Consider the following 25,889-nt stretch of genomic DNA (forward strand, 5'->3'; position numbering starts at 1 on the left):
GGGGCCATCCTCGCCTCCGCCAATCACAGCGCGCTCCCCTCGGGGTATGGCCTTTTACTGGTTACTGCCCACGTCCATTACGCCTCTACCGTTAAAGCCCCGCAGCCTATTTGCCTGCCTCCTCAAGCCCCGCCTTCCAAGCTGAGTCCTCCGCGACCACAGAGGCTGCAGAGCAGACGGGAGTCGATTTTGAGCGCTCCCGTGTCGCCTCGCAGCCAATGGGGAGGGCGGGCTGAGGGGCGGCGCGGCGGTGATAGGCTGGCGCGGCGGTGACGTCGGCGGGGCGGAAGGCGGGCGCTAGGTTTGAATTCCAGGCGGGCGGTGGGGCTGGGCTAGGGGCGCGCGCGCGGGCGGTTGGCCGGGGCGGCTGAGGCGATGATGGCGGCGGCGGAGGCGGACCCGGCGCAGCTGCCGACGGTATGTAACCGGCGGCTGGCGGAGTTCCTGCGGCAGGTGGACGATACCGACCTGGTGTGGCTGGAGGAGATCCGCGAGGAGGCGGCCAGGATGTTCAGCAGGTACCGGCCTCCCCTCCCGCTGCCCGCACCGGGCCGTTACCAGCCGCTCCCCGCGCTGATTCCCCCCTCCTTCCCCTCGCAGCCACTACAGCGACGAGCCGGAGCTGATGCCCAAGACGCCGTCGCAGAAGAACCGGCAGCGGAGGAAGCGCTTTTCCGCCCTGCGGGGGGAGAACCAGGAGCTGGGCAGGAAGAGGTAGGCCCGCGGGGCGCTCCCGTGAGGGGGGGCCGGAGCCCGTGCAGTGCGGCCTGGGAGGGCGCGGCTCGGCCGGCGGTGAAGTACCGAGGCTTCCTCGGGGCCTGAAGCGGGGAGGGGGCTGGGGGGGGCTGAGGAAACCCGCTGCCGGCGACCACCCGCTCCCCGCGGCGTGTGCCCTGGCGTTAAAGCTCCGGTTAGCCGCCGCGTCCCGCCGCTCTCGGCCTAGTGGCATGAGCGCGTTATGGCACCGCGGCTCCCTGGAGAAGCGCGGCTGCTCCTCAGCCGGTTCCATTTTGTATCTCGGTGATACCTCGCCCGCTCTAAAGCGATGCCGTGCGTTAGTGCCGTTCTGCCTTAGCCGCTTTCTGCAGCTCTGGTGTACGGAGCTCCTGGAGGGGTTTGTCCTAGGCGGTTTTAGCTTCATTTCTCTGTGCGTGGAAGGGCTTCGAGCCGTGCGCTGTCTCCAGGCTGGCAGAACAGCGGTGAGCTGTCGGACAGGGGCCTTGCAAACAAGGATGTAGACACGCTGTTTCAGCTTACGGTGTTTTCGGTCAGGGATCTGCAAATGCACGGTTTTGTTAGGAGTTCTGGTCCATTCCTGGGTCCAATTCCAGTCTAATGCGCTGTTTCTATTGTTAGATTATCTAGACGGAGAAATAGCAGTCTCAAACTGGTATCATCCACACGATATTCTCAGCGACTCCAAAATAAAGAAAACCTGGAACTAACCAGGGCTGAGATCAAACAGGTCTCTCCACCTCAACGTGTGACAAGATCCCAGGCTGCAGCATCTGCTAAAAGCTCAGAGACCCTTCCTGAGACCCTTCCTGTCCAGCCAGTAGGAGGGAAGGTTCCCTTAGTAGCAGTCAACGTCGATGATCGTGTTAGCGCTGAGCTATACCTCCAGAAGAGCGCATCTCAACCAGCAGAGAAGCTCTCCGCGGCCATCCTCTTGAGCTCAGATGATGGTTCTCCCAATGAAAGTGGGGTTGCCGAATCGCCGCCTGTGCCTGCAGCCTTCAAGCTGATAGTCCCTGATACCCCCGAGGCAAACAATGCGGGAGAAGAAAGCGAGGCTGCGCCTAAGCTGAAGACAGCAAGGGCAGCTAATACTACAATCATTTTAAGTGAAAACCCTAGTCTGGAGGAGGTAGATGACTCTGCTCAGGTACAAGAGGGGTGCGATAAGGAGCCTGCCCGGCGCGTAGGGGATAGCCCAGGGACTCCCACAGGCTCTAGGCTGAGCCGTCGCTCCGTGCGCAGAAGTCTGATGCGTAAAACTTCCATGACTCGCAGAACATCCTTGGCAGAGAAGTACTCGCTAGCCAGCAAGAGGGAAAGCATGATCCGGAAATCTATCACCAGGACAATGGCCAAGAGGAAGGCAGCTCGGAAGTCGTCTGTGTCCTCCAGCCGCATAGATGGTGAGTTTGCTGTCACCACATGAGTTTGCTTTGCACCTTTCCTGCTCTTTTGGTTGATCTACTGCTTTTTGCAGCTGAAGAAAAGAAAACAACGTTATGGGGTGAGTTCTTCAGCTAGCTGATCTTCCTAGGCTAGACAAGCCACAATTAAGTGTGGATGTGCTAACTGACTTTCTAGAGACCTATGTGATTGGAGAAGCCCAGGTAACTGAGCTAGCTGATAGTTCGTGGTCTGCGAACTCAGCCTTATAAACCAGCTGTGAGAACAGCCTTAATGTCTTCTGAGTGTCTGTGGTGGTGACTGGCAAAGCTGAGGAGGAAGCTGGTGAACAGGGTTTGTTGCTGCTAGTGGCTGCTTAAGAGGGTTATGGGCTCTCCCAGACTTGTGTGTTTTCTCAGAAATGAGGTAACTATCACAAATTCACCACTCTTTAAACAGAATCTGGCTGCTAGTTGTAGAGCCTCCCTTGAGAAGGGAATTTTGAGGCTCAGCTTTGTAAATTTAAGTTTTCCAAGCCTTTACAGTTTGCAGTAGAGGCATGTTTAGGGAAAGGACAAACTGATTTAAATGTTCTTCCGTGCTACTGGAATGCAAGCATTGGATTTGGTGCAGGAGAACACAGTGATGGATATCACCTCACGTTTTTCTCAAGATGAGGGGAAGAAATGACTACTAAATGGTGGACTAGTAAATGGCTTCTGAAACGCAGGGGATGCAAGAGAACCTCTTCCATGCCATTTGCTGTTGAGGAGAGGCTGGCTCTTGCACAGCATACTCGTTTGTTTGAAGGGAGAACTAATACAGCTGAAATAACGTTACTGTAATGTGGTAATCTGCAGTGTTCTAGCTATGTGGGATTTGTGCTGTATAAAACTGGCTTTTCTTGAAGAGTTACCCTATTTTTGCTGTAGAAGGATATGCTTGGACAAGCACTGTAGTATTTTTTCCGTACCAATTTAACTGTTCTAGTCAAATGCTTTTCCAGAACCAGAGCACTGCAGTCCCCAGTACAGGGTTTCCTGTGCTGGTAACAGGGTAGTGTGGAGCTCAGCATAAGTTTCTAAGCGCAGTGTTGAGGGCTCTCTCAATGGAAAATGAAACTGCAGGGAAGTCTGCTCATCTGTAACTTTGAAGAGGCACTGAAGTAGCTTTATCTACCCAGGTTAAATGATCAGTCCGTATTGTACGGATCTGGATCACCTGGGAGTTTTAAGGAAGGATTTATTTCTTCCCTCTGTGCTACTCGACTGTTTTTCTGTCTAGTCCAAATTTCCAGGTGTGAGGAGAGGAACCAAGATGGTTCAGGCAGCTCCAGTTGAGCTTGTTAATGCTTGAAAGCTCAAAGCATGTTAATCAACTGCAGAGCACGTCTGCTGTGTCTCTGATGCAGCAGATTGTGCCCTGGATATGTGTACAGCATGCGTGTTTGTGCTTCCTTCGGTAACATCTGTGATGGAAGCATGGGAGCAGGCTGCATGCTCTGACTATGCAGTCTGCCCTTGTGTGCTCTGCTCAGGCCAAAGCTGCATCGCCTTCTTTAATAATTAACAGCAGTTTCCGCCCGTGCTGGTACTTAAAAGCTCGCTGCCATTGAGCCAGTGGAATGCTTAGCAGGAAGCAGCGCTTGGACTGTAAACAAAGCTGGCTGCGGCCCTGCAAAATGGGTCTGAGCCTGAATCTAGTCACTCTTAATGTAAGCTCATTGAATAGCACTTTGAGCTCATCTATAATTGACAACATCTTTTTTTCATATATTAAAATTGTAGGCATTTTCTCTAGTGCTACTTCGGTCTGTTGGGCTGCCCTCACTTGTGGCGGCGTGCGTTTGAATTGCAGGCAGTAACCCAGGAGGCAGAGCAAATGCCTCTACGACAGCCTTGAGTGAACTTCACGCCTACAGAGTCTTGGCCCGCACCTGTACGTTATAGCTCTGCGTTTTTTTCTTTTCCTGCAGTCTCCAGCTCTGGAGAGGTGCCAGAGGATGAAGAAACAGTTGTCAAAACTGGGTGAGACTACTTTAAGACATTTCTTTATCCTGAATATCCTGCTTGGAGGGCTTTTTTTACAGTGACATTCTTGGTATAGAGTGACCTGCTTGCAGATAACAAGTGGCCTCCCAGTTTCCTTGATGTTATTAAACACGGCTGCCTTTTTTCTTTTTCTTTTTTTCCTAGGCCTCCTCCTGGACCTTGTACCCCCTCCAAACTGGTAAGAACTGAGCAGAGATTAAAAGCATTTCTGTTTGTGTGGACTTGCGAGCAAAATGTGTTGAACGCACCTCTCATTTGTTAGTGGGGAATTAGGGAGCTCTGGCCACAGATCGCCAGACTCAGCCATCCTGCTCCATAGCACTTGAATAAGGAGGCTGTAGAGCTCTCAGCTCATGTACGTGCACGAGCCTATCCGTAGCCCTCTGGTTCCCCTACACAGACTAGAGAAACTCTGAGATTGTCAAGCCTGTTTTAATCACAATGTTCTAAACTCGGCAAAACAAAAACCAGTAAAGTTTTATTTGGAAAATGAGCATGTGTGACCCAAGGCTTATTTTGGATGCAAGGAGAGGTATTCTGTCAGTCTGGTGTTACAGTCTTGGATGCTTCCAAAGCCAGGGCTAGCTTTGACTAGAAAATAGCATTCTCTCTGTTTTGCATAAATATATTTAAATGCAAATGACAGGTTGATGCACAGCAGCACCAAGTATTGACCTTGGTATCGCTGGCACTCAGAGCAGAGTCCTGCTTTCTGGCTCCTGCTTCCCAGCCTCTTGCTAGAGATCAGTTGTATGGAAATTCACTCCTGAATCTATGCAGATGAATAGTCTTCTTATAATTCAGGGGAGTTTTTGTTCAGTTAGACAGAGTTTGTACACTATTACTACTTCTGTATTTTTAAAGCTTCTTTTGACCTTTTTGTTAGTCCCGCAGATTATTCAAAGCTTGTCAGTTTGTCTTAAGACAACCACAGAAATTTGTAAATATCATTCAGGTCAAAACATACCCCTCCAGAATTCTTACTGCTCTCCTGAGGAAGAAATCCCAGGATTATGTCAGTGTTTTGTCCAGAACAAGTTTCAATAAGCAAAGACTGAATTAATGGAGTGGAGCTCTGTGGCCTTAAGCGCTTCTGTAAGCAAGGACAGGCTTATACATGCTTTTATGGCTGTGCTTGTCAGTACATCTGCAGAAGTTCAAATAAACTCAGTTTTTCTCGTGCCTCTGGATTTTAGTTTGCCTGAGTTACAATTGTAGAAAAGCTTCAAGGTGAAGTGGGGAGAAGAGATCTGCTTTGCAGATCTGTGAATAGAGGACTCATATCTTTTGGTTTTTTGTACTCTGATGAATTTATAAATGTGGTCTAGTCCATGTAGTGTATTTGATCTGTCCTTGATTGTCACCTTTAATTTCTGTACCGCTGCTGGGGGTGGGGCCTCGCAGCCTGTCCCATTCTTAGCCTGTGTCACCAGGATACCTTATCTGCCTGTCTATCAGCAGTTTTCTTGGCAAAACAAATGTGGTTTGGTTTCTGCCAGAAACTTCCTTTGGGAGCTGTGAACAGTGTGAAAATGTGGTGACTCAGCAATCTTCTCAAACCAGAAAATATCTTTTTCTATAGGAGCCTACAAAGACAGTACCTGTTTGCATGCTGTTACTTAAAGGTCAGATTCTTCTCAGGCCTGATCTCAAATTAATTAGATCTATGTCCTTCTCTTGGGCTACAAGTTGCTTCCTATTCCTACCCTTAGGAGAAGACCCTGCAGAAGCATTTGGGGAAGATAAAGTTTCCATACTTCCCTTTTTTTTCTCTTCCCAAGTCCTTTGTGTCTGCCAGCCTACATGGGTTTGGGGAGTGGCGTTAACGCTTGCGTTGCTAGCAGAGCGCAGATTTGAACAGCCATTGCCTGCTCTCTCACAGGCATATAAAACCATTATCACAATAGAATTTTGTATCAGTGTAAGTGCAAAGGCAGCAAATAGCAATGCATATCACATTTGTAACAGAAACAGATAAATCAAGGAAATGAGCTGTTTGTCTTTGCTGTCTCCCTGTTTGTCCAGTCATCACTGCTAAGGAAAACGAGCGCTGCCTCACTCTGCCAAAAGTCCAGCAAGCATAAACATTTCCAACTTGAAATGCTTTTGGCCTTAATAGTTTATGAGTTTGTTCAGTTCGTGGTCAATCCCTCGTTGCAGATACTTGTGTTCTGTTAACGTCTGTGCTTCTAGTGATGACACGACATCAAGGACTTTACCAAGCTGGTGTCCCGAGGTATTTTTCACAGCTGGAGGTTAGAACTTCACTCTGGGTACCAGCACCAATACTTTATACTATCCATGTGGTTTTGTGTTCTCTGGTAATATTGCAGACAGCGTCCTTGTCAGAATGACGTCACAATTTGAAACAGTAATTGGCCGTTTCTATGTGAGAATTGTGCTGAAACCAATTTGCTTTTCCTGCAGAATCCCCAAAGTCCTCAAATGTCGCTTCAGTCTCGAACCATCAGCAGAAAAGAACAGCTGCAGGAGACGAGCACCAACGGTAGCTTCCAGAGCGTTTTTGTGGCAGAGTTTTAAAAAGTCATCCCTTTGTTGGGAGGCTGACTGGGAAGTTTGAAAGATTGGCCAGTTAATTTGCAAGCTGAGTTTGAAAGGCTAATCTAATCTTTGATAAGCGAGGATTTGTTTTAGGAGATTAGCAGTTGGGAAATTCTGTGCTGGAGTTCTTTTCCACCCTGGGAAGTGCATGGATGTGAAAATGGAGGGCTGCATGTTCTGCAGGTTATGGGAGGTCCAGTTGAGCCCTGTTTCTGAAGCAAGCAGTTGCTCTACATCTGCAGAACACAATAGCATTGCATCAACACACACAGCACACCACAGATTACTTTAGACAGCTTTGCTTTATTTTGCATTTCTGGGTTTGAATGGCGCTGTGCGGTTACTTGCTGAAAGCAAGGAAGGTCCTGCTGTGCATAATTCATGGCAGGTTTTTTTGCTATTTAGTGAGCTGCGAAATCTGTTGTCTGCTTTCAAAGCTGTGTTGAAAGGGATTTTTTTTTTTTCCTGCTAGAACTAACTGTAACTATATTTTATTTCAGAACACGACTTAAATAGGAACGGGGAGACCCAGGAACCACCCCAGAGTGCCAGGTATGTTTGTAGAATCATTCTGGTTGGAAGGTGCCTCTGGAGATCTGTAGTCCAGTTGAAAGCGGGTTCAACACAGAAACATTGTTAAATGGCTTCAGCGTTTTGTGACTACGAAACTTTGGCAAGAAGTTTTCTCTGCCTCTATGAAAAGAGGATTTAATTTGTATCTTCTATCACATTAGAAATTTTTATTGGATATCTACTTGTGTACGCACAACGAAATGTCTTCTAAGCTAGGATAGTCATGTGACCTTTTTTAAACCTGACTTTGATTCAGTCAGGAGGATTTGCCGTGTACGACGGACTGTGTTTTTCTCCTAGGAGAAAGCCAAGTTACAAAAGAGCTGTGGATGAACGCTATGACAATCAGCAAGCAGAAGATGGAGGGCTTTCTCCTCCGAGAAGAAAAACCCCATCCCCTACCTTTCCAGCCAGCAAAGTAAGATCCTTGTAACCCTGATGTACTTCACCAAGACTGGTTCCTTACATTCCTGAGGATTGTTTTTGTCATTCCTCTCATAGGTTGTACGTCCTTTCAAAACATTTTTGCACACTGTGCAGAAGAACCAGCTCCTCATGACACCAAGCTCTGTGGGGAGAAATGGAGTAATAAAATCTTTTATCAGGTACAACACTCCTCTCCAGTCTGATCCCAAGGTAAGACGAGCTTGTTGTAAGGTGATGGTCTGATGAGTGTCCGAGTTAAAGCACAGACGTGAAAGAAACTTTTCAACCCATACTAAACTAAGAAGTAACTTTAAGCTATTTGTTTACACTTACATAAACTAAATAAAATTGTGATTAGTCAGCTTCCTAGAGAGTTCTAATTTGGACACTCAGCTTTATTACTGTAGCATTCCTCTGTGGTATTAGCGAGTAACAGTTGGGAAGGAAAACTGGGAAGTGAAAATCAAGGGGATTTTGAGTACTGCAGTTGAGGTGTCTATGTAACTGAAGTCTGCACATCCAAAGTCTCCTTTCTAGGACTTTTCTGATGAGTGAGATCTGAGCAAATGCCTCTTAAATCCAAACTTCTCATGTTCTGAGGGTCTTCAGACCTTTGAAGCAGGAAGAAACACGTGGCTGTCCTGAGTAGGAGGCTGCTGGGTCAGTGAGACAAGCATGCCAGTGTCCAAAGCTAACAGCCATCAATGTCAGTGTAGTATCGCTGTTGCAACCAGCAAAGGCAAACAGCACGCCTCTTCTGGTTGCAGGCGGGTGCCTCTACCTAGGCAATACCTCAGTGAAGTTTACAGCATCGCAGGGGAAGCTCCTGTACCCCAAACAGAGTATTTGTTGGGGTGGATGGGATCCAAAAAGATTCGGTTCTAGATTTCCAAAGGGAGTTGGTTTTCCCTGTGTCCTGCTTACACAGGAGAGTTTGGTCATAAATCATGATTGTTTAATTATGTGGGCTGGACTTGCAACCTGCATCACTGATGGGCAGCCCTTGTTCTTCCCTGGTCTGCGCTTAGCTTCGATATTTTAACTCAGAAGTCAGAGTTCAAGGAAAAGCAGGTTTCAATTAGTGTGCCGTAGTTCCAATTCCGGAATAGGCTCTGATGGTGCCAGGGGAGGACAAGGGTGTAGCTTCACGGATGCACCTAGGGACAGGCCAGAAGCTGGCACGCTGAGCTGAGATTGCTCATACTTCTAATACCCAACAACTTGCCTGCAAAATAAGGTAGTTCTAGGGCTTGTTTTTGCTTGCAGGAGAGTTGGGGAGGGAGAAGAGGGCGTTCTGCAGAAACTGGTTTTCCTGCATCTGGCTTCTGTCTGGCAACAAATCAGAACTTCTTTGTATTGCTTAAAGCTGTCAGGGTTGTACAGCTCTGAGCCTTGCTGTATTCCAGCAGATAAGAGAAGTCCATTGTTAGGAGGCAGCGAAGGATTCAAGCTCCAGTCTCCCTGGTGTTCCTGCTGGTGTTTCTCTCTGTATTGGCAAAGGGGCTAATGTGATGAGAAGAGAGTCCTCTGGCTCCTGCATCCTTTGCTGCTGTCACTTCATTGAACGTTACGTTTTGGGTTTCATTCCCGTGTGGCCAACTTCCCCTCAGGGCTTTTTCCGTGTGGGGGCTAAACATAACTGAACAGCACCAGAACAATAAGATACAATCATTAATTTGAAATTAGCCAATTTGGATACTAATAACATCAATCATTTACAACATGGAGCCCAGCATAAGGTAATCACTTGACTATTTCACCGTGCTTATCAATGGGTTTGTACTAAGACCAGGCCTGTCATAATTAGGCACCTGCAGTATCAAATCTGGCATTAAATTAATTTAACTTAATCTGTTTGCTGTGACTGCAGCAATGGCTGGATCTTGCTCTTCTAATTGACAGTATACTTAGGCTGAGTTAGCTGGACCGTTTAGAAGAAATGGGAAAAATGCCCCTCATTTCTGTCTAGATGACATATGGGGCTGACTGCGTGCTTGAAACAAGCTGCAAGCACTCTGTCTAGATGATGGTGGTTTACCACGAGGTAAAGCTTTGTGGGAAGCAAAGATGCCAGTGGGAGCTCTGAGTTGAAGCAAGCAAGGTGTTTCCTAGAGCACCATCTGTCCCCTACCCGCGCTGCAGGAAGTCAGTATCGTTGCCAAGCATTAGTGCTGCTTTTTTGGTCCTTTTTACCAGCACAAATCACAGTGGTGTCTGTCTGCAATCTCTGCGGAAGCTGCCTGGACTTCAGGAGCTGATGGTTCTGTTTCAACTTCGCAGCTTCTTCTCTTGCTCTCTAAGATTACCACCACTGCCTTGTTTTCCATCATGTCTGTCCCCAAACATCCGTGACCACATCACAGGCTACCTGAGCTCTGTTTTGGGGTTGTTACCATCCCTTAGTTCTGGCTGCGGTTCCTTGGTGTTACCTCTGGGCCCTTACTTAATCTGGGCAAGTTGAGGTAGAAAGAAGCCCTGGCAGGTGTGTATAATCACCTTTCAATCCACTTCAGGAAAAGGAGAGACAGAAGCTGGAGACTCTGAGGAAAAAGCAAGAAGCTGAGCAGCTGAGAAAACAAAAACTGGAGGAAGAAAAGAAACGGCGACTAGAAGAGGCAAAGCTGTGAGTATATGCTTGCTGCCTTGTCTGGACTGCTCTCTCTGCACCTGTAGGTCCCCATATCTAGGTCTTTTATCTTGCTGAGTCCATACATGTAGCAAAAATTCTTGTTGGCTTGCTCTTGCACCACACAGACAGTATTTGTTCTCATAGTATCTATCTAGACTGCAAATAAAAAGTTAACTATCCCGCTGACTGCTTCTTCAGCTTTTTGTCTTAAGTCCTCTGTCTCGGAGCTTAAAAATATTGCTAGTGTTTAAGTGAATGGTGTACTTGGTTCATTGAATTTCATGCTGCCCAAGAGCAGTGTCTGTTGGCCTCATATCTGAGTTGCAAGGAGCTTATCTGGCTGGACTACACTGGTAAAGTTACCCTGCGTCCTATAGGAAGCGTGAGGAGCGCCTGCGCAAAGTGTTGCAAGCTCGGGAGCGGGCAGAACAAATAGAGGAGGAGAGGAAAAGGCGCATTGAGCAGAAGATAGCTCTGTTTGATGAGAAGACTGAGAAGGTAAGAACAGTTTTTGGGAGAACAAATGATCTGTTGAGGTAGATGATGCCACACAAGTGTGCCTTCCCAAAAGGGAGGAACTAAGGCTGCTTGAAATCTAGAGAACAAACTGAAGAACGGTTGAATAAAGAACTCTCCAGAAACTCGGTGATTGAGTGACTGCCTTCTCTTGGTCACAGCAAATGGCAGATGAGCTCCCTTATCTTATTATTATGAATCTAAATGGGCTTTATTAAGGCTCTGGTAGTCAGATGGGAGAAGAGCTTCAAGTAGATAGAGCCAGCATAATGGTCTACTTGAGTTGTTCTCCCATCTGACTCATAGATGAAGAGGTGAAAATAAACTTACTTCCTCCAGACTGTCTTGTATCTGAGACTTTCAGACAATTTGCACATGTGACCATAGCAGTCGTTTGTCTGCTTCAATTATCTCCATCTGCTTTTCTTATTTCGTGGTTCTGAGAGTATATTCAGATGGCTTTTGTGGTATTAGATGTATAAATACCAGAATAGGACCAGCTCTTCCTGTGGAGATGTAAAAGAAGGTCATTTCCCTAAATATTACCTTTTTTAAAATAAAGCACAGGTCCCATTGGCTCCCAGTGGCAAAAAAGGAAGCTTTTGCCCCGTGAAGGGTGGGAGCTCTGCATCTTTGAGACTTACTGCTGTGATGCTCCACATGGACAGAGAACTGTCCCATCTGAGACCTGGTGTTCAGCTAGCTACGTGTGTGTCGTAGGTGCGGGAAGAAAGGTTGGCAGAAGAGAAAATCAAAAAGAAAGCAGCTGCCAAGAAAATGGAAGAAGCAGAGGCCCGGCGCAGGCATGATGAAGAGGCCAGAAAACAAAAAGCACTGCAGCAGGTCTGTGCTGGAGCCCATCCTATCATCCTGCATGCAATTAGAACGGCCGCAATCCGCCACGGTTTGTGTAAGGAAGGGATCCAGCGGGAGAACTGACATGAACCATCTGAGTGAAAATTAGTGTAGCAGAGAGGCTTTGTCCTTAAAGCTCTCAGCACCGTGGTGCTTCCTGCTTCCTCTTGCAGAGTGCTGTAAGCTGTCAGTGCTGGTTGTGAGGACGCTTCTTCTGCGGTTCTGGGCAAATCCTTACTAACAACCTTAATTTGTGGATGGGCGAGTGTTAAAATCTCTCAGTTAAACCTGCCTCTCGGAGATCCAGGGCACGGTGGCCTGATGGGTACCTTTGGGGTACATTGTGGGCAGGGAAAGGGCAGCTCTGAAGTAGCTGGAGAGATGAAGCGACTGCCTTGAAAGCACTGGGACTTCAGCCCTGAGTTGTTTCCCTGCTGTGTAGGGATAGATGCTAGAGACTTGGGTTAAATAAGCTGTTCCTGCTCCTTTCTTCTGGAGCTGGTTCCTGTACAATGTAAGGTGAGTAATTGCCTTGTTGGGCTTTCTAGGAGGAGGAAGAACGTCGGCACAGAGAACTAATGCAGAAGAGGAAGGAAGAGGAGCAGGAACGTGCCAGGAAGATTGCTGAACAGAGGCAGGCGGAACAGGAGAGAGAGAAACAGCTGGCTGCAGAGAGAGAGCTGGAGAGGAAGAAGGAACAGGAGAGGATCCAGGCAGAGAAGTAAGACAATATCCATTTCTGTACTAAATTCTGTGCTGGGACTTTGAAAAGAAGCAGGAGCAGAGGGCGCTAGCGAAGGGCCCAAGCAGCAAAGAGCTACTTTGTGCTGTCAGCACAGCTCTGGACCATCATGGGTACTAAGCTGCCAAGAAGAAGTTCTGGGCTCAATAATGTGGGAAATAAGGTGGGGAGCACCTTGAAAAGCTGTGAGAAAAAGGGCTTTGCAGCAGGGACTGGACAGGAGGGTGCCCCTGCGTAGTTTGGAGAGTAATGTCCTGTTGCTTTGGTTCTCAGGCTACGTGAAGAGCAGGAGAAGGCTGCTCGCCTGCAGAAGGAAGCATTGGCTGCTAAAGAACAGCTCCACAAGGAGATGGAGAAGAAAGAAGTAAGTACTCTCTGTTTGTAGGTGGGTAGAGCCACGTGGGTCTGGCTTCAGTAGCCGTTACGGTTAGGAGCAGCTGAGCCACGAAGCTATTAAGAGCCCTGATGAGCGAGTTGAGCCACCCAAAGGTGCTTGTACCCAGAGCCTGTTCTCTGTCCGTTTCCGAAGGTGTGCGTGCTCTCTTGAGATGGCAGCAGTGTGAGAAGAAAGGACAGGTAACACACACCTTGAAATGAAGTGAGGTTTTTGGCTTTTCCTCCTTTCCATGCCCAGATGTTTCTGTACCTCTCTTGATATCAAACAATAATTAATCCCAGACTTTTCAGAAGCAACATCTCAATTTTATGTTTCTGCCATCTTCAGCAGAACCACAAGTACAGACTGTAGACTTTGTCAGGCTATTTTCTGCAACATCACACCAGCATGGATTATCTAAGCAGACGTTTTTGCTTGTGGTGTTGACGAGGGAACTCTTGATGCCTTGGCAGTCTGTGCTATTTGAGTAAAGCAACTGCAGCTGGATAGGCTCAGGTTGGTTTGGGATGGTTGCTGTGCGGTGGGATGACTTGGCCTGCAAAAATACCATTTCTTTGTCTAAAGAGAGGCTAAGAGCAGTAGCACAGCCTTTTCCATCTGCAGATGGTCAGCTGGTTTCTGATGTTTATATCCTAAAGAAAAAGTCGGTAGCAAGTTTTTCAAGCATGATGTCATTGCATTATCAGAGGAAGGCAACTAATGCTCTGAAATGGGAAGGGCAATTTGTTTATGCCACTTTGTGGGGAAAGCTCAAACTGTTGCATTGCATTTGCCCACTGCGTTGTGTTCAAAGTGCTCCTTGGCATCACAAGCAACAGAGACTCGCAATTAGATGCTTAGATATTGTTTTTGCATATCAAAAGAATGGATCCCTGGATTAAGAGCGTAGCTTAGTTCATAAGATTAATTAATTTGTGATGTGGGCTTGCCAGCAGGAGGAGCAGAGGCTAGCAGAGTTGAAGAGGCAGGAGGAAGAACGGAAGACACTGCCAGAGGAACAAAAGGCTAAAGATATAGCCCAAACACAGCACCTAGAAAACAAAGAGGTAATTCTGCTCTCTCTGGTGAAATTTCTTTAAGGGATGACATCAGAGAACTTTGGCTCCAGCACTGACGTGCTGTTACAATGGGCAGTTTTACGCTCTCTTTTTTTTTTATTCCCTTTCAATAATGAAGGGATTCTGTAAACTTTTTTCCTGGTTACCTGAGGTTGACTCCTGGTGACCTTGAGTATTTAAATGACTTTTGGGGAGCGAAAAGGAGGGACAGGAAGCAGCAAGTATTTGTCAGGGTTTTCTTGTCAGAATAAGGCAGTGGCTGTTCCAGTTCCCTTGCCTTTCTAAGCTCCTCTTTAAATACCCGTGAACCTCGTAGGCAGAAGCGGTTCGGAAATAGTGTTATTTAGGTTCAAAGCTGGAAACAGCCACAGGATGGCAGCAGAGTCTGTGGAACAGTGTTGTGTTTGGGTCTCACTGCTGCAACTTGAGAGAAACCCACAGGTGAATGTGCATGTCTTAAACATTGAAAACAAATATACGGGTCGTCTTCTCCTTGCAAAGCTATATATTGTAATCTTTAAATGCAAAACCAGTGAAATAGGAGTTTAATCTTAATGGACACAGAGCCATGAAGGCAGCCCGTTATGAGGAAGAAAAACTGTTTCCAATTCTCCGGAGACATGTTTCATGGTTGGTGCAATTTGCAGTTTTAAGTTTTTCTTCATCGCTTGCATTTCTCAGTCATGCCGTTCGCATAAAAAGCACAATGCAGTTTCTCTTGACCTGGTATGTGCATATTCTCTACATGGTAGTAATCGGTTTAATATTATTAAACAAGCCCCCAAGTTTGGCCGCAGAGTGTTTAAAGCACGTTGCTCAGCTCCAGCTTTGAGAATGTAACAACTCCATTTAAGCCTTGCTTGAATTGAACTGCTGTATGTATATTAAGTGCATCTGTTGCTGGCTTGTTCGTGTCATGTGTAGCCAATTAAGCAGCCTAATTAAATAGGAGAAGGCAATGCGAAGTCATAATTGGGTCAAAACTTTAGAACTTGGGTCAAGTTCTTGGGTAAAAACTTTAGAACTGCCAAACTTCAGGTTTTGCAATTATGCGATAAAGCGAGAGGTGGAATGTTGAGGTATTCTAGTCAAGCATCTCTGCAACTCAGAAGCGTAGCAGTGCTATTGCATCTAATGCCTGTGGAATGTGTTTGTCTTCTAGAATTCACCCGCCTGCAATTCATACCAGATGACTCCACAGGCCCAGAAAGATCCGAAGCCCCCCACGATAAATCCGAACAACTATGGAATGGATCTGAACAGTGATGACTCTACTGATGATGAAAGCCAGCCTCGCAAGCCCATCCCTGCCTGGGCCACTGGTATGTGTTAGCAGGTTGATTTCTGTCCTGGGATCCCCCAACAAACCCTGCTGCAGCTTTGCTCCAACGGATAGTAAGACCTGGTGTAAGATTTTGCCCGGTTCCTCGCACTTGCACGCTGTAGTTAAAAGTACTAATCTCCAGCAGTGTGGCTGGAGTGCCGAGTCAAGGGCTGCTCTACCACTTGGGGATCTTCTTGCAACCACGTTGGGGAACAAATACTCTTTAAACTGCCTTAACAGAGCTGCTAGTGTCATTTTGTCAATGTGAGAGGAATAATTACGAACTAGTGCTCTGGCCTTGAGCCTGCTTGACATCAATTTGGCTTTAAGAAGCAAAGGAATGCCAGATGTCACGGATCAGGTTTCTGACTGGCGGCTGTTTTGGTTCCGAAATGCCTGGTTCCATGATTTCATATTCCACCTACCCCAAGGGAGCTAAGAAGTTGCGGGGAAACTAATGGTATGTGCAGGAGGAAAAGCTGAGAAACCTTGCTTCTTGCAAACTTATTCTGGTTCCGGGACAGAATCCACTACATGCAACGTTTGCCCCCGCCAAGTGATCTGTGGTGAACCTTCAGGCTTAAACAGGGTGCTTTAAAACATCAAATATTGTAGGATTTCTCCCATTTGTGATCTTGGTGCGGTTAGAGATGCAGAGGGCAGGGACACATTGCATGCAAACAGCCTACACGGCAATTTTGATTAAAAAAATTAATGAAAATTTAATCTATTCTTTCTCCAGGGAACCAGCTTAGCCAAGCTGTAATCCGCCAGTACTACAACCCTCCCAACATTGACACGCTCTTTGGGGTGATCGCGAGCCCCAAGCTGGAGGACATCTTTTACAAAAGCAAACCCCGTTACTTCAAGCGCACGAGCTCTGCTGTGTGGAGTTCCCCGCCATTTTCGGGTGCCAAATCGGTCCTAGGTCTGCCGTGCGGCCTGAAGAAGTACTGAGGTGGGCAGTGGCTGTTTCTGGGGGACCAGTGGGTAGGCACATCTGTCTCTAGGTGAGAAAAGAGTTACTGTTCAGTATCTGTAAATCTTTAGGTATTAGCATCGAATAAATGTCAGCTCTTACCGGGACTCTTGGCATTTTCTGTTTTCGGGGCTTCTTTTCTCACTGCTAGGCAAACCAGCAAGCTTTTGGGAGATACTGCCTCGGAAAGATGCATCTCCTTTTACCCTTTGCTTTAAAGATGCATCTCCTTTTACCCTTAGCTTTAAGCTGGCAAAGATTTAGACCTTTAGGTCATGAGTGCATCACCTACAGCTACACGATCCTCCCCCCTTCAGCCAGGCAGGTGTGGCGGTAGCTGCCAGCAGCAGACAAAAGCCGTGTGTCCGTCCCGGCCCCGCTCGCCTCGCGGCTAAGGACCACTGCGCGCATCTCGGGTAAAATCCAAATCTGACTGCTGGGCTTCTCCAGAAGCAAGATGTAAGCAGGTGTGGCCTTCATCATCTGCAAATTGCAGACTGATTTCATTGTGTCATCTTTTAGCAACACGCTTTGCGTCAGCGCCAAGTGCGATTACGGGCATAAGCTAGATTGATACGGATGTTAGTACAGCTCGGGCTGAAATACCCTGAGGATTTTATTGACCTTTCTTCAGTTGTTGGAGAGAGATGTGTCCCTTGGTGTAATCACATCTCCGGGAATACCCGGAGTAGCATAAGCAGGCTTTGTTAAGAGAAATTGTACAAAGGTTCTGATAGAATTTCGTTTCTCTAACTTAAATTCCACGTCTGTGGGACAGATTGGATTGAAAGAATGAGTTTAACCTTAATCCCTATCTTTCGTTTTTCTCCCCTTGGCTGTTTAATTTGTTCAGCGTCAAAGCCGGCTTTATTTCTAGGCCTGTTTTGCACCTCATGATCAATAAGACGCTGTCAAATGGGCTGTTACCAAAACAATTTCCTCTTAACAGCGAAATACCAGCTCAGAATTTCAGTTCCAAGAGCACTTGGTGTTTCAGTCACGCTCTCTACACCTAGCTTGCAAATGGCACGGACACTTACGCGTTCTCTGTTACAAGCTCCTGTACAGAGGAGCGGTCTCGGCAGAGCAGCACTTACTGGAGGATGCTGAGGGAAACGGTTGCTTCAGTTTCTGCTGGCTGTTCTGGAAGTCTGTCTTCTGCAAATCAGGCAACCCACATGGTTTTTACCTCACATTCATCATCTTCTTGTGGCTTGGTTTGTTTTAAAGACGGGCGAGTGTTCGTGGCTGCAATTTCAGTCAGCAAAAGACTGAAGAACACCAATTCTGTGTACGTACAACTCGGTCCTTTAAAAATCCACCACTGTACGGAGATTATACGATGTGTAAGGAGATTTGTACCTTTCCTTGTGCGCATAGTTAATGAATTGTTTATAAGCAAATGTCTTCAAAATGATGCGGGGTTTTATATTTAAATACGTCGACTGCTAGATGCCATGCTATTGATCAGTGTTTGTATCTGTGGGATGATTGTACTTTGATAGATGCTCTGTAGATTGAGCTTTGTATCTTAGGAGGAATGTAACCTTTTTGTAAGAAAGCTTGTTGAAATGGTAAAAACTTTTAAAGTTGAGAGCTGTTTGAATGTCTGACAGTTTGATAAAAATGAGTTAAATCATCTGTTCTGGGCTTCTCTTCTGGACTCATCGTAGCTTTTTATTAGAAAAATGGACGGTATTTTGGCATCTGTCCTTTTGGGTTGCTTCTTGCACTGTTTCCTTAGGATAGGAATGTTCTGTCTAGGAAGAACTTCATAACTCCTGCTGCAGTGGAAAATATTTGTGCTTTGGTAACCCTGCAGAACTTGCTGACTAGTTTTACTACTTTTGTTTCTGGAAACTGGAAGAGGGTGGGTTTGGCATGATGATATATTCCCAGAAATCTTTGCTAAGGAATACATGCCTCAAATTCAACTTGAACTAACCTACATGCCTGTAATTCACTGCTTGTATAACTAGAAAATATTCAGAATTGCTCCCACCAGATGGAGCAGGAGTTTCAGTCACAGTATACAACTGAAGCACGGGTATTTAAAAACCCACAAGCAGAAATCCCAGGAAATTACAACCTCAAGATTTTAGGAAAGCTATTATTACTCTTGATTTCAGGTACTTCTCTTAACTTGTATTCATTTGTGCCTGAGGCGGGGTGCCCTGGAGGTACTGCTCTAGATGAGTGTCGGTAAATACTGTGCAGGCAGATTTTAGAAGCTGCTGCTGAGCGAAGACAGGCTTAACCACAAACCCCCAGTTACCAGCTATTGTCCAAGACAAATTCCTGGCTGCATGCAGAGATCGTTCCGCCCCTGGCTCTGGATCAGCTCTCGTGGTCTGTTGCCTGTTCGGACTTACAGAAAAGATTGATGAAAGCGAAGGTGACGGAACAGCAAGATCCACCTAACCTGTGGCTGCAGCTGCTGCCCCGCAGGTACCTAGGAAAGTAGAAGAGGGCAAACATAAAGCGGGTACTTCCCAAGTGCTTCAGAACTTTGCAGCACTTCATTGGGGGGGGAATAATCTGATATATGAGGGTGCTGAGGCCCTGGCACAGGGTGCCCAGAGAAGCTGTGGCTGCCCCTGGCTCCCTGGCAGGGTTCAAGGCCAGCTTGGATGGGGCTTTGGGCAACCTGGGCTAGTGGAGGGTGTCCCTGCCCATGGCAGGGGTGGCACTGGGTGGGCTGGGAGGTCCCTTCCAACCCAAACCAGCCTGGGGTTCTGTGATAGATTGTCTTTTCTAGACAGATAGAGTTTCCCTGGAGTCACAGAAAATATCTGGAGCCAAACAGAGAAATGGGATCTCTACCACATGGCAAACTTGTGATCCTGTTTGAGGTCTCAAACCTAAAACCGCTCCCAGAAAGAACAAGTAAAGCAAAGATGATTCTCGATGAGAATATTACAGGGCGTGTTGTGCCTGGCTTTGACTCAGTGAACAAAAAGCTCTCCTGCGCCTTTGCAGGCACGCGCGTGCGGCTCCGTTCTCGGCGGTACCCGTGGGCAGGAGCTAGGCAGCTGTGGCGTCGGCTGTCGGAGCGGGGACTGCGATACAGCCGAGCTCCAGGGGTCTGTGCGCATCCAGGGCTTCCAAGGACCGAGTGCATGCCGGTAAATCTGCCTGACTCCGTCTGGCTTTGGGTGGTTCAGCTGCCCGTCGGGGAAGCAGCAGCGCTGGGTGGACAGCTCTTGGCAAAAGCACTCTGTTGGGTGGGGGGTCACGTCTGCGGGGGGCTGCGCAGGACGGGTAGCGTGGCCAGGGTGAACGGTACCCTCCCAGAACGGAGGGATGGGCTCGGGGGTTTAGGACAATCTGTCCTGAGGGTCTAAGGAATGCAAGTGCCCTTGGGATACTGCGCTTTTCTCCAGTCCCTGCCCGTTCATTGCAAGTTACTGAGAAGTCAAAAACCCCAGATACCTTGTGACAGGGGAACAGTGGGAATTCAAACAGCCAAGCAAAGCCTTTCCTCCAGGTTTGTTTTCAGGTGGGGGACCAATCCTATCTGGGTTCAGAGGTGCTGAAAATCTAGCAAGAGAAGCTAGTTCCAAGTAAATAGAACAATTAAAAGTCACTTTTAAGCATGCATGAGAGCTTGGCATCCCAGCCAAAGCCTTACTGAGGGTCGGTTCCCGCTGCCTCTGCCCATTTACCCTTATGGCTTACCCTGGCCTTCCCTTTCTACATCAAACACCTGAGGATCCTTTATGCTTTGAATTAAATCAAATCTAGCGTCCGGGGCTGTTCTGCAACTGGAGCACAGTAACCGTGTTCTTTGTGGCTAATGCCTGTCTCGGCCCGTGGAGGCTGTGTCCGAGGCGGCTGTTCTGCTCCTTGCTCGGCACTAAACCACCGGCTGGCGGCCAAGCGGACGCGAGGAGGTTGCGGTTGTGATTGCAAACAGGCTGGCAGCAGGGAGGTCTGCAGAAAATGGAGCCACGCTGGAGGCTGTCTGGGTGTAGAACCGGGGCGAAGCACGCAGACCCCGGGAAGAGCGAGTGTTGCTGCCGGTCTGGTTCAGGGGCTGCATCCCGCCAGGGACGTGGCGGAGATCTGGGGAGGGGGCTCTCCACGAGCACCTGAATGCGGGTCCGTCGTCTCCCCCTGTTGAAATGACGGTGGGAAGAGACTGCCTGTCCCGGTGCAGTCAGCTGCTCTAATTTCTACTCGTCACCTCCCCTTTCCAAGGTCCAAGGGCTCTCTCTGCCGCTGCTCCCAGTGCAGGTGGCCGCCTCTCCCCCAGGGCGCTTGTTTGCACTGCACAAAACATCGACTCCTGGAACAGCAAACAAAGGAACAATCCCCCTGTGGCAGGTCAAGCCAAATTCTGCCCCTTCTTGCCTTGGGAACGCTGCGTGCCTTTTTCTGTGCCCCTTTAGCCTAAAATGCTCGCTAGCAAGGTGGTTGTAGGTCTGTGCCTACGTCCAGTGGGAAGGTTACGCTGTGAGACTTCACGAAGGGATGTGGCTTCGGAGTTACCGTCTGGGTGCAGCTGCAAACCCGAACTGACGCCGTTTGCTGCAGCTACAGCCCTGCCTTGTACCCAGGACCCGGTTTCGCAGCCCGTGAGCTGTGGATGATGAGTAGCCTGCAGGATTCCAGGCAGCGGCATGCAAAATGGTTGCAAAAGAGTAAAAGTTGCATGCACTCGGAAACAGAGTAAGAACTAAAATTAAGTCCCCAAAAATTAAGTTTAGCTTAGTGTTTATTTGGTACAGAGTGAGAATCGCGTGGGCAACGCTGCCAGAAATACGCCCTGGGGGGGAGAAGGAGGGGTACGTGCAGGTGTGCTTCCCCCTCCCTGCTAGGGCAGGTGGTTCTGGAATCACAGGGGCTGTGGAAACGGTGCACGAGGATCTGCTTTGCTCAAAGTGCCCTCGCTGTCTTGGAACTAAACCTTTTATTTATGAAAATAAATGCCCTAGAGCTGTGTTTACAAAGGGTCTCTGCATTTCTCCATCCCATGCTGCTGGCTCAGCCCCGAGGTGGGAGAGCACTGCGCAAACCGGGACGTGGCCCAAACTCCCGCCGGTCCTTGCCCTGGCACCCCACGGCAAGCAATGAAACCCACGGGGAGGAGCTGCAAACTCGCTTCCGTGCTGATCTGTTGTAAGACGAGCCAGTAGTTAAGTCTTTCGATGTTTGGATTATAAATGAGAGGCAGTTAAGATTTTTATCCGTGTGCTTTCTAGATTATCCAACCTGCGCCAGCCAAGAGACGCAGCCCAACAAAACGTCGTTCGCCACCTGCTTTCGCACGCCCCAGTGTTTCCAACAGCAGATTTCTGAAAACTTGCCTGTGTCTTAACGGTAGGAACGCACGGCAATAACTGTCTGGATTGCACCCAGCCAAAATCCTTCCATGCCACCCTCTCTTTCCACCAGACGCGGAGGGAGAGCCATTACTAACCCGTCCAAACCGTCCCTGATTCAGAAATGCGATCTGGTTCTCTGTGGACATCGGCACCACCTGCAAATGGACGCGGTGGAGTCGGAACGACCGGCACAACGGCTGCGAGCACGACGGTTCTGCAGGGAAGGGAAGCGGAGAGACGAGCAGAGCAGGTGGGCACGAGGGCATCGAGTGTCCCCGGGGATCCGTACCGACGTCCTCACTAAGCCTCGAGACTGACTCACGGTGGAAAGACTGAACCCAAGGCTACGGGAACGTCAACGCTCATGATTCATGGCCCTGCCAAGCCTTTCTCTGCGCTGTCATCACCCCCTTCTGCCCCGCGCGGGGAGCAGCACAGCCCGCGTGTCCCCAGGGGGTACGGGGACGCTCCCCGCTGAACGTGGCGCTGGACGGGCCGAGGGGCGAGTAGGTGGCACGGCTGCGGGGGGGCTGGGGCGAGAAAACCTTGCTGTCTTTGGGAGGGGCTTTGCTGGCTCAGAGGGTGATGGAACGGGTGCTGCACCCTGTGGTTCTCACATCCCGCCCCGCTCCCGTCCCTCCTCTGCGCGCGCAGGCGGGGGGCACCTTCCCCTGAGCTGGCGCGCTACGGGACACGCTCCGAAGCGCACGGGGGTCTTTTCAATAAAGTTTGGACCCAGACTTTGTCTTTTGATTGGTCAGGGATTAGCCCGAAAATATTATTAATTAAAATGGATTCTAGTGACCCGCTCGCCGACAATATTGCCAGCAGTAGGAAACCAAGAAAAACAAACACTTTTAGACAAATCCCCAAATGACATTAAGTAGCTTACACTGAAAATCCAGCTTAGCGCTCCTTGCCACAGGATACATATTCCCAAATACTGTTTCCTACCTCCAGGGCCATCACGGGGCTTTTCAAGGACTCTAGAAGTTTATTTTCACCCAAATACATCTTTTAGGGGGGGGATTTCTTCTTTTTGGGGGGTAAAGGGGAATGGGACAGCTGATTTTTTGCAGCCTCCCCTTCTGAGAGCCCCGAGCCCCTCGGTAACAAGCACTCGGCGCTTAACGCCCCTGGCACGGCAATAAGTCACCGAATCACGGGCTGGTTGAGGTGGGAAGGGACCTCCAGAGGTCGCTGGTCCAAACCACCCTGCCCAGGACCGCAGCCAGGCAGCTTTTGGGGGTCTCCAAGGACGGGGACTCCCCCAGGTCCCGGGCAGCCTGTGCCAGTGCTCGGTCACCCCGCCGGTGGAAAAGGGTTTCCCGATGCTCAGGGGGAACCTCCTGCGTGTCGGTCTGTGCTCATCGGCACTGGGCACCCCTGGCTCCGATCGAAACAGGTCCCCCCCGGCGTCTTCTCCAGGCTGAACGGTCCCAGCTGGCCGGATTAGATCTTTGCTTTCGGATTATAGAAGCACACGATCGTTCGGGTTGGAAAAGACCCTTAAGATCACCGAGTCCACCCCTGAACCCAGCGCTGCCGAGGCACCACTAACCCCAAGCACCGCGTCTGCGTGCATTTTAAATACCTCCGGGGCTGGTGGCTCCGCCGTTAGATCTCTGCGTCCTCCTGGTCACTCAGAATTTCCTGACAAATCACCCAAATTGCCTTTTCTTTCCTGACACGGGAGCAGCCTGGGGGGTTTTGCCAGCGCTTCCGCCGCCCCTTTCCTCTCCCCCCAGCGGGGTCAGCTGCGCTCAGCTGCTCGTCGCTTCGGGACCTCAGGGGTCAGCCCCCGGAGAGAGCGGGCGTGAAGCTGGGAGCACACCGCTGGTACGCTCCGGTCCCTGTTCAGCACGCTCCCGATATTCCCCGCTCCCTGTTTACCGCACGAACGTGTCACGAAGCAGACGCTGTCGCACGCAGCGTGGGAGCCTGCGTCCAGCCTGCGGGACCGATTCCCACGCAAGCAGCTCCGACCTGTGACTCGGCCACAGCCGTGACAGCAGCATGCGAGATCTTCCAAATGTCATCGCGTCTCCCCAGGCTGCCCAGAGAACCTGTCAGACTAAACAGTATCTGCCACAAAAAAAACCCAACCCCAAAACCCAAAAGGAACGTGCTAGAGTGCACGCACCAAAACCATCTCTTTTTGCCGTGCTAACAATGTATTTTCAGCTCCGCATTCACTAAGGTACTGTATTTTCAGGTACTCTGTTTCAAAATAATTTGTTTCTCATTACACTAAAATAAATAACTGCCTTTGTTCATGAATATCTCATTAAAATGTAGGATTTAATAACTTGTTTTGAGATCATCCTTACGAGCTAACCCACGCGAGACAAGCAGTTGCTGAAGCATATATACACCAACATCTACAGTGCCCCGGTGACCCAGAGCAATACCACCGCGCTCGTCGGTCGCACCAGGAACAGAAAACGGGGATCCTCCTCGAAGAAAAACCCGATGGATTTTTACAAAGCAAATGCAAAGCGCGCTCTTGTCTGAGCTCGTTTGTAAGGTGAGAGCGCGCCGTTGGCAGCGCAGGGAGCCAGAGCTGCCCGAACGTACTCCGAGCGAGGAAACCGGGCGGCGGAGCGCGGTGCTGCATCGGCCCTCGGCGCTGGGGGTCCCTGTTTGGGGGTGGGGGTACTCGGTGTCGGAGCGCCAGCGTGGAGATAATCACAGGATGCGTACGCGGAAGGATGCGCTCCCCTCCCACTCATCACAGCCCTCGTTGAGCGGCTCGTCACTAATTGAGGCAGATCTGAAATTCGCACTCTTTCGAAAGAGAATGGCGTGCGGTCTTTGTTCAAAGCAGCAGAACACGAACCAAACCCCCTCATTTCCAAGGCACCCGTGGTCACTCCCAGTGGGATCAGCTCCAGGGACGCCGAGATGAGGACGAGCCCCTGCCAGGGCAGCTGCTGGTAAAACCTCCTTGCAGCGTTTCCAAGCGAATTCCTGGAACTTGCGTGCAGAAACTGAACGGCCCGACGGCAAAGCACGGCCTGAGCCTGCGTCCCGGGAATCCGGCACCGCTCTTTCGCCGCTGTGCTCTCGGGTGGCCAGACCCCTCCGGGAAACGAGGTGGGGGCCGGGCGCGGGGCCGTCACCTGCGGCAGCGATGCTGTGAGGGGAGCAAAGCCAACGGCTCGGGGCCACGGCAGGCGCCTGCCGCGAACACGTGTAGTTTTTCAACGGTCAAACACTTCTTCCTTTTAAACCATGGGGAATAAGGAAGAAAACTGAAGCCAAGCGGCTGATCAGCTCCCTTGGGGCTCCCGGCACCGCTCTTGCGTTTGTCCTGTGGTCCTGCCGTACGCCGTCTGATGGTGGCTGCCAGGCTCTGCTCGCTGCACGCCACCGCTCGCTCCCACCTAAACAGAATCCATCTTCTAAGCAAATGGGAAAATAAACTCCCTTTCCCCTTCTCTGGAATTCTCTGCCCAGAAATTCCACGCATACAACAAATAAAACCACCTTGAGGGCTGCGTGGCTTCCGCTTGCGCTGCAGAGAAACGCTTTCGCGTATTATCTGGCGCCCGCGGCGCGCAGCCTGTACCGCGCTTTGCGCGCTCGCTGCTGTGGGTGTCCTCAAAACCTGCGCAGGAGCTTTCCTGGCCCCTCCGTGTCAGCGCAGACACGACGAGGGCTCAGGCAGGACCACAAGCGTGCCCTTGAAACGCTGCTGGTCGCACACGGCGCACGGAAGCTCTCAGAGACAAAGCACGCCTTGCCGGTGCTGCGGGCGGGGGGGGAAGATGGGGGCGAGAAGAAGACGGGAAAATTTTTAGTCTTTGCGATACCACGGCCGCGTCATTTTACGGTCGTAGCTTGTACGTGTGGTAGCTGACTCCTTCAAAAAAGCCAACCCCCCCATTTTATCATCATTTCAGCTGCAGGTGTGGCCCTGTAAAATCCACCGCCTCTCTCTTTCCTTCCCACCGCGGGGACGTGCTGAGCGTGCAGCATTTCTTCTTGCCCGAGAGCCATCGAACGCAACGCCAACCACGGGAAGCGCCGGTCCTGCCGCGCTCCCCCCCGCGTTACTCGTGCAGAGCACTTTCTTTTGCAGACAGCAGCTCCCGACGTTCGCGGGGGAGGCTCTCACGCTCCCCTCTTTCCCAGAGAAGGAGCCAGAAGGGGGGATACCCCCGTCCAGGGAAGGACCCTTCCCTCCTCCTGCCTCGCCTTGCTCCCAGGCGCACGCTGCCATCACTGCTTCCCTTCTGCCAGCGCGACTTCGGGTTTCGGCAGGTAGATTTTAGCAGCTCATCTGTGCTGAACGTTGCTTCAGCTGGCCAACGGTCCGTTAATTTT

At 49.7% G+C, this 25,889-nt stretch overlaps 1 protein-coding gene and 1 long non-coding RNA gene across 3 annotated transcripts; one reads left to right on the forward strand and one right to left on the reverse strand.

Annotated features, from left to right (window-relative positions):
- Positions 1-323: 323 nt before the first annotated feature.
- On the forward strand, positions 324-16,340 carry INCENP (inner centromere protein). 2 transcript variants are annotated; one of them, XM_054827941.1, is made up of 17 exons: positions 324-518; positions 601-714; positions 1,357-2,141; positions 4,097-4,148; positions 4,317-4,350; positions 6,600-6,678; positions 7,235-7,286; positions 7,608-7,725; positions 7,809-7,943; positions 10,247-10,356; positions 10,740-10,860; positions 11,599-11,721; positions 12,282-12,454; positions 12,749-12,839; positions 13,805-13,918; positions 15,093-15,252; positions 15,997-16,340. In XM_054827941.1, exons 1-17 carry the CDS (start codon positions 376-378, stop codon positions 16,209-16,211), a joined length of 2,619 nt encoding a protein of 872 aa, XP_054683916.1. In that variant the 5' UTR covers positions 324-375; the 3' UTR covers positions 16,212-16,340. The 2 variants fall into 2 exon arrangements, with proteins under 2 accessions (XP_054683916.1, XP_054683917.1); XM_054827942.1 differs by lacking the exon at positions 13,805-13,918.
- LOC129207260 (uncharacterized) lies at positions 16,152-20,336 on the reverse strand. The gene is made up of 3 exons (XR_008577415.1): positions 19,666-20,336; positions 18,509-18,685; positions 16,152-16,260 (listed from the first exon to the last, which is right to left on the reverse strand). It is a non-coding gene; the product is annotated as an uncharacterized LOC129207260 (long non-coding RNA).
- Between the last annotated feature and the right edge of the window lie 5,553 nt (positions 20,337-25,889).

The sequence above is a fragment of the Grus americana genome, chromosome 5 (genome assembly GCF_028858705.1).
Source record: "Grus americana isolate bGruAme1 chromosome 5, bGruAme1.mat, whole genome shotgun sequence".
Classification (NCBI taxonomy): domain Eukaryota; kingdom Metazoa; phylum Chordata; class Aves; order Gruiformes; family Gruidae; genus Grus; species Grus americana.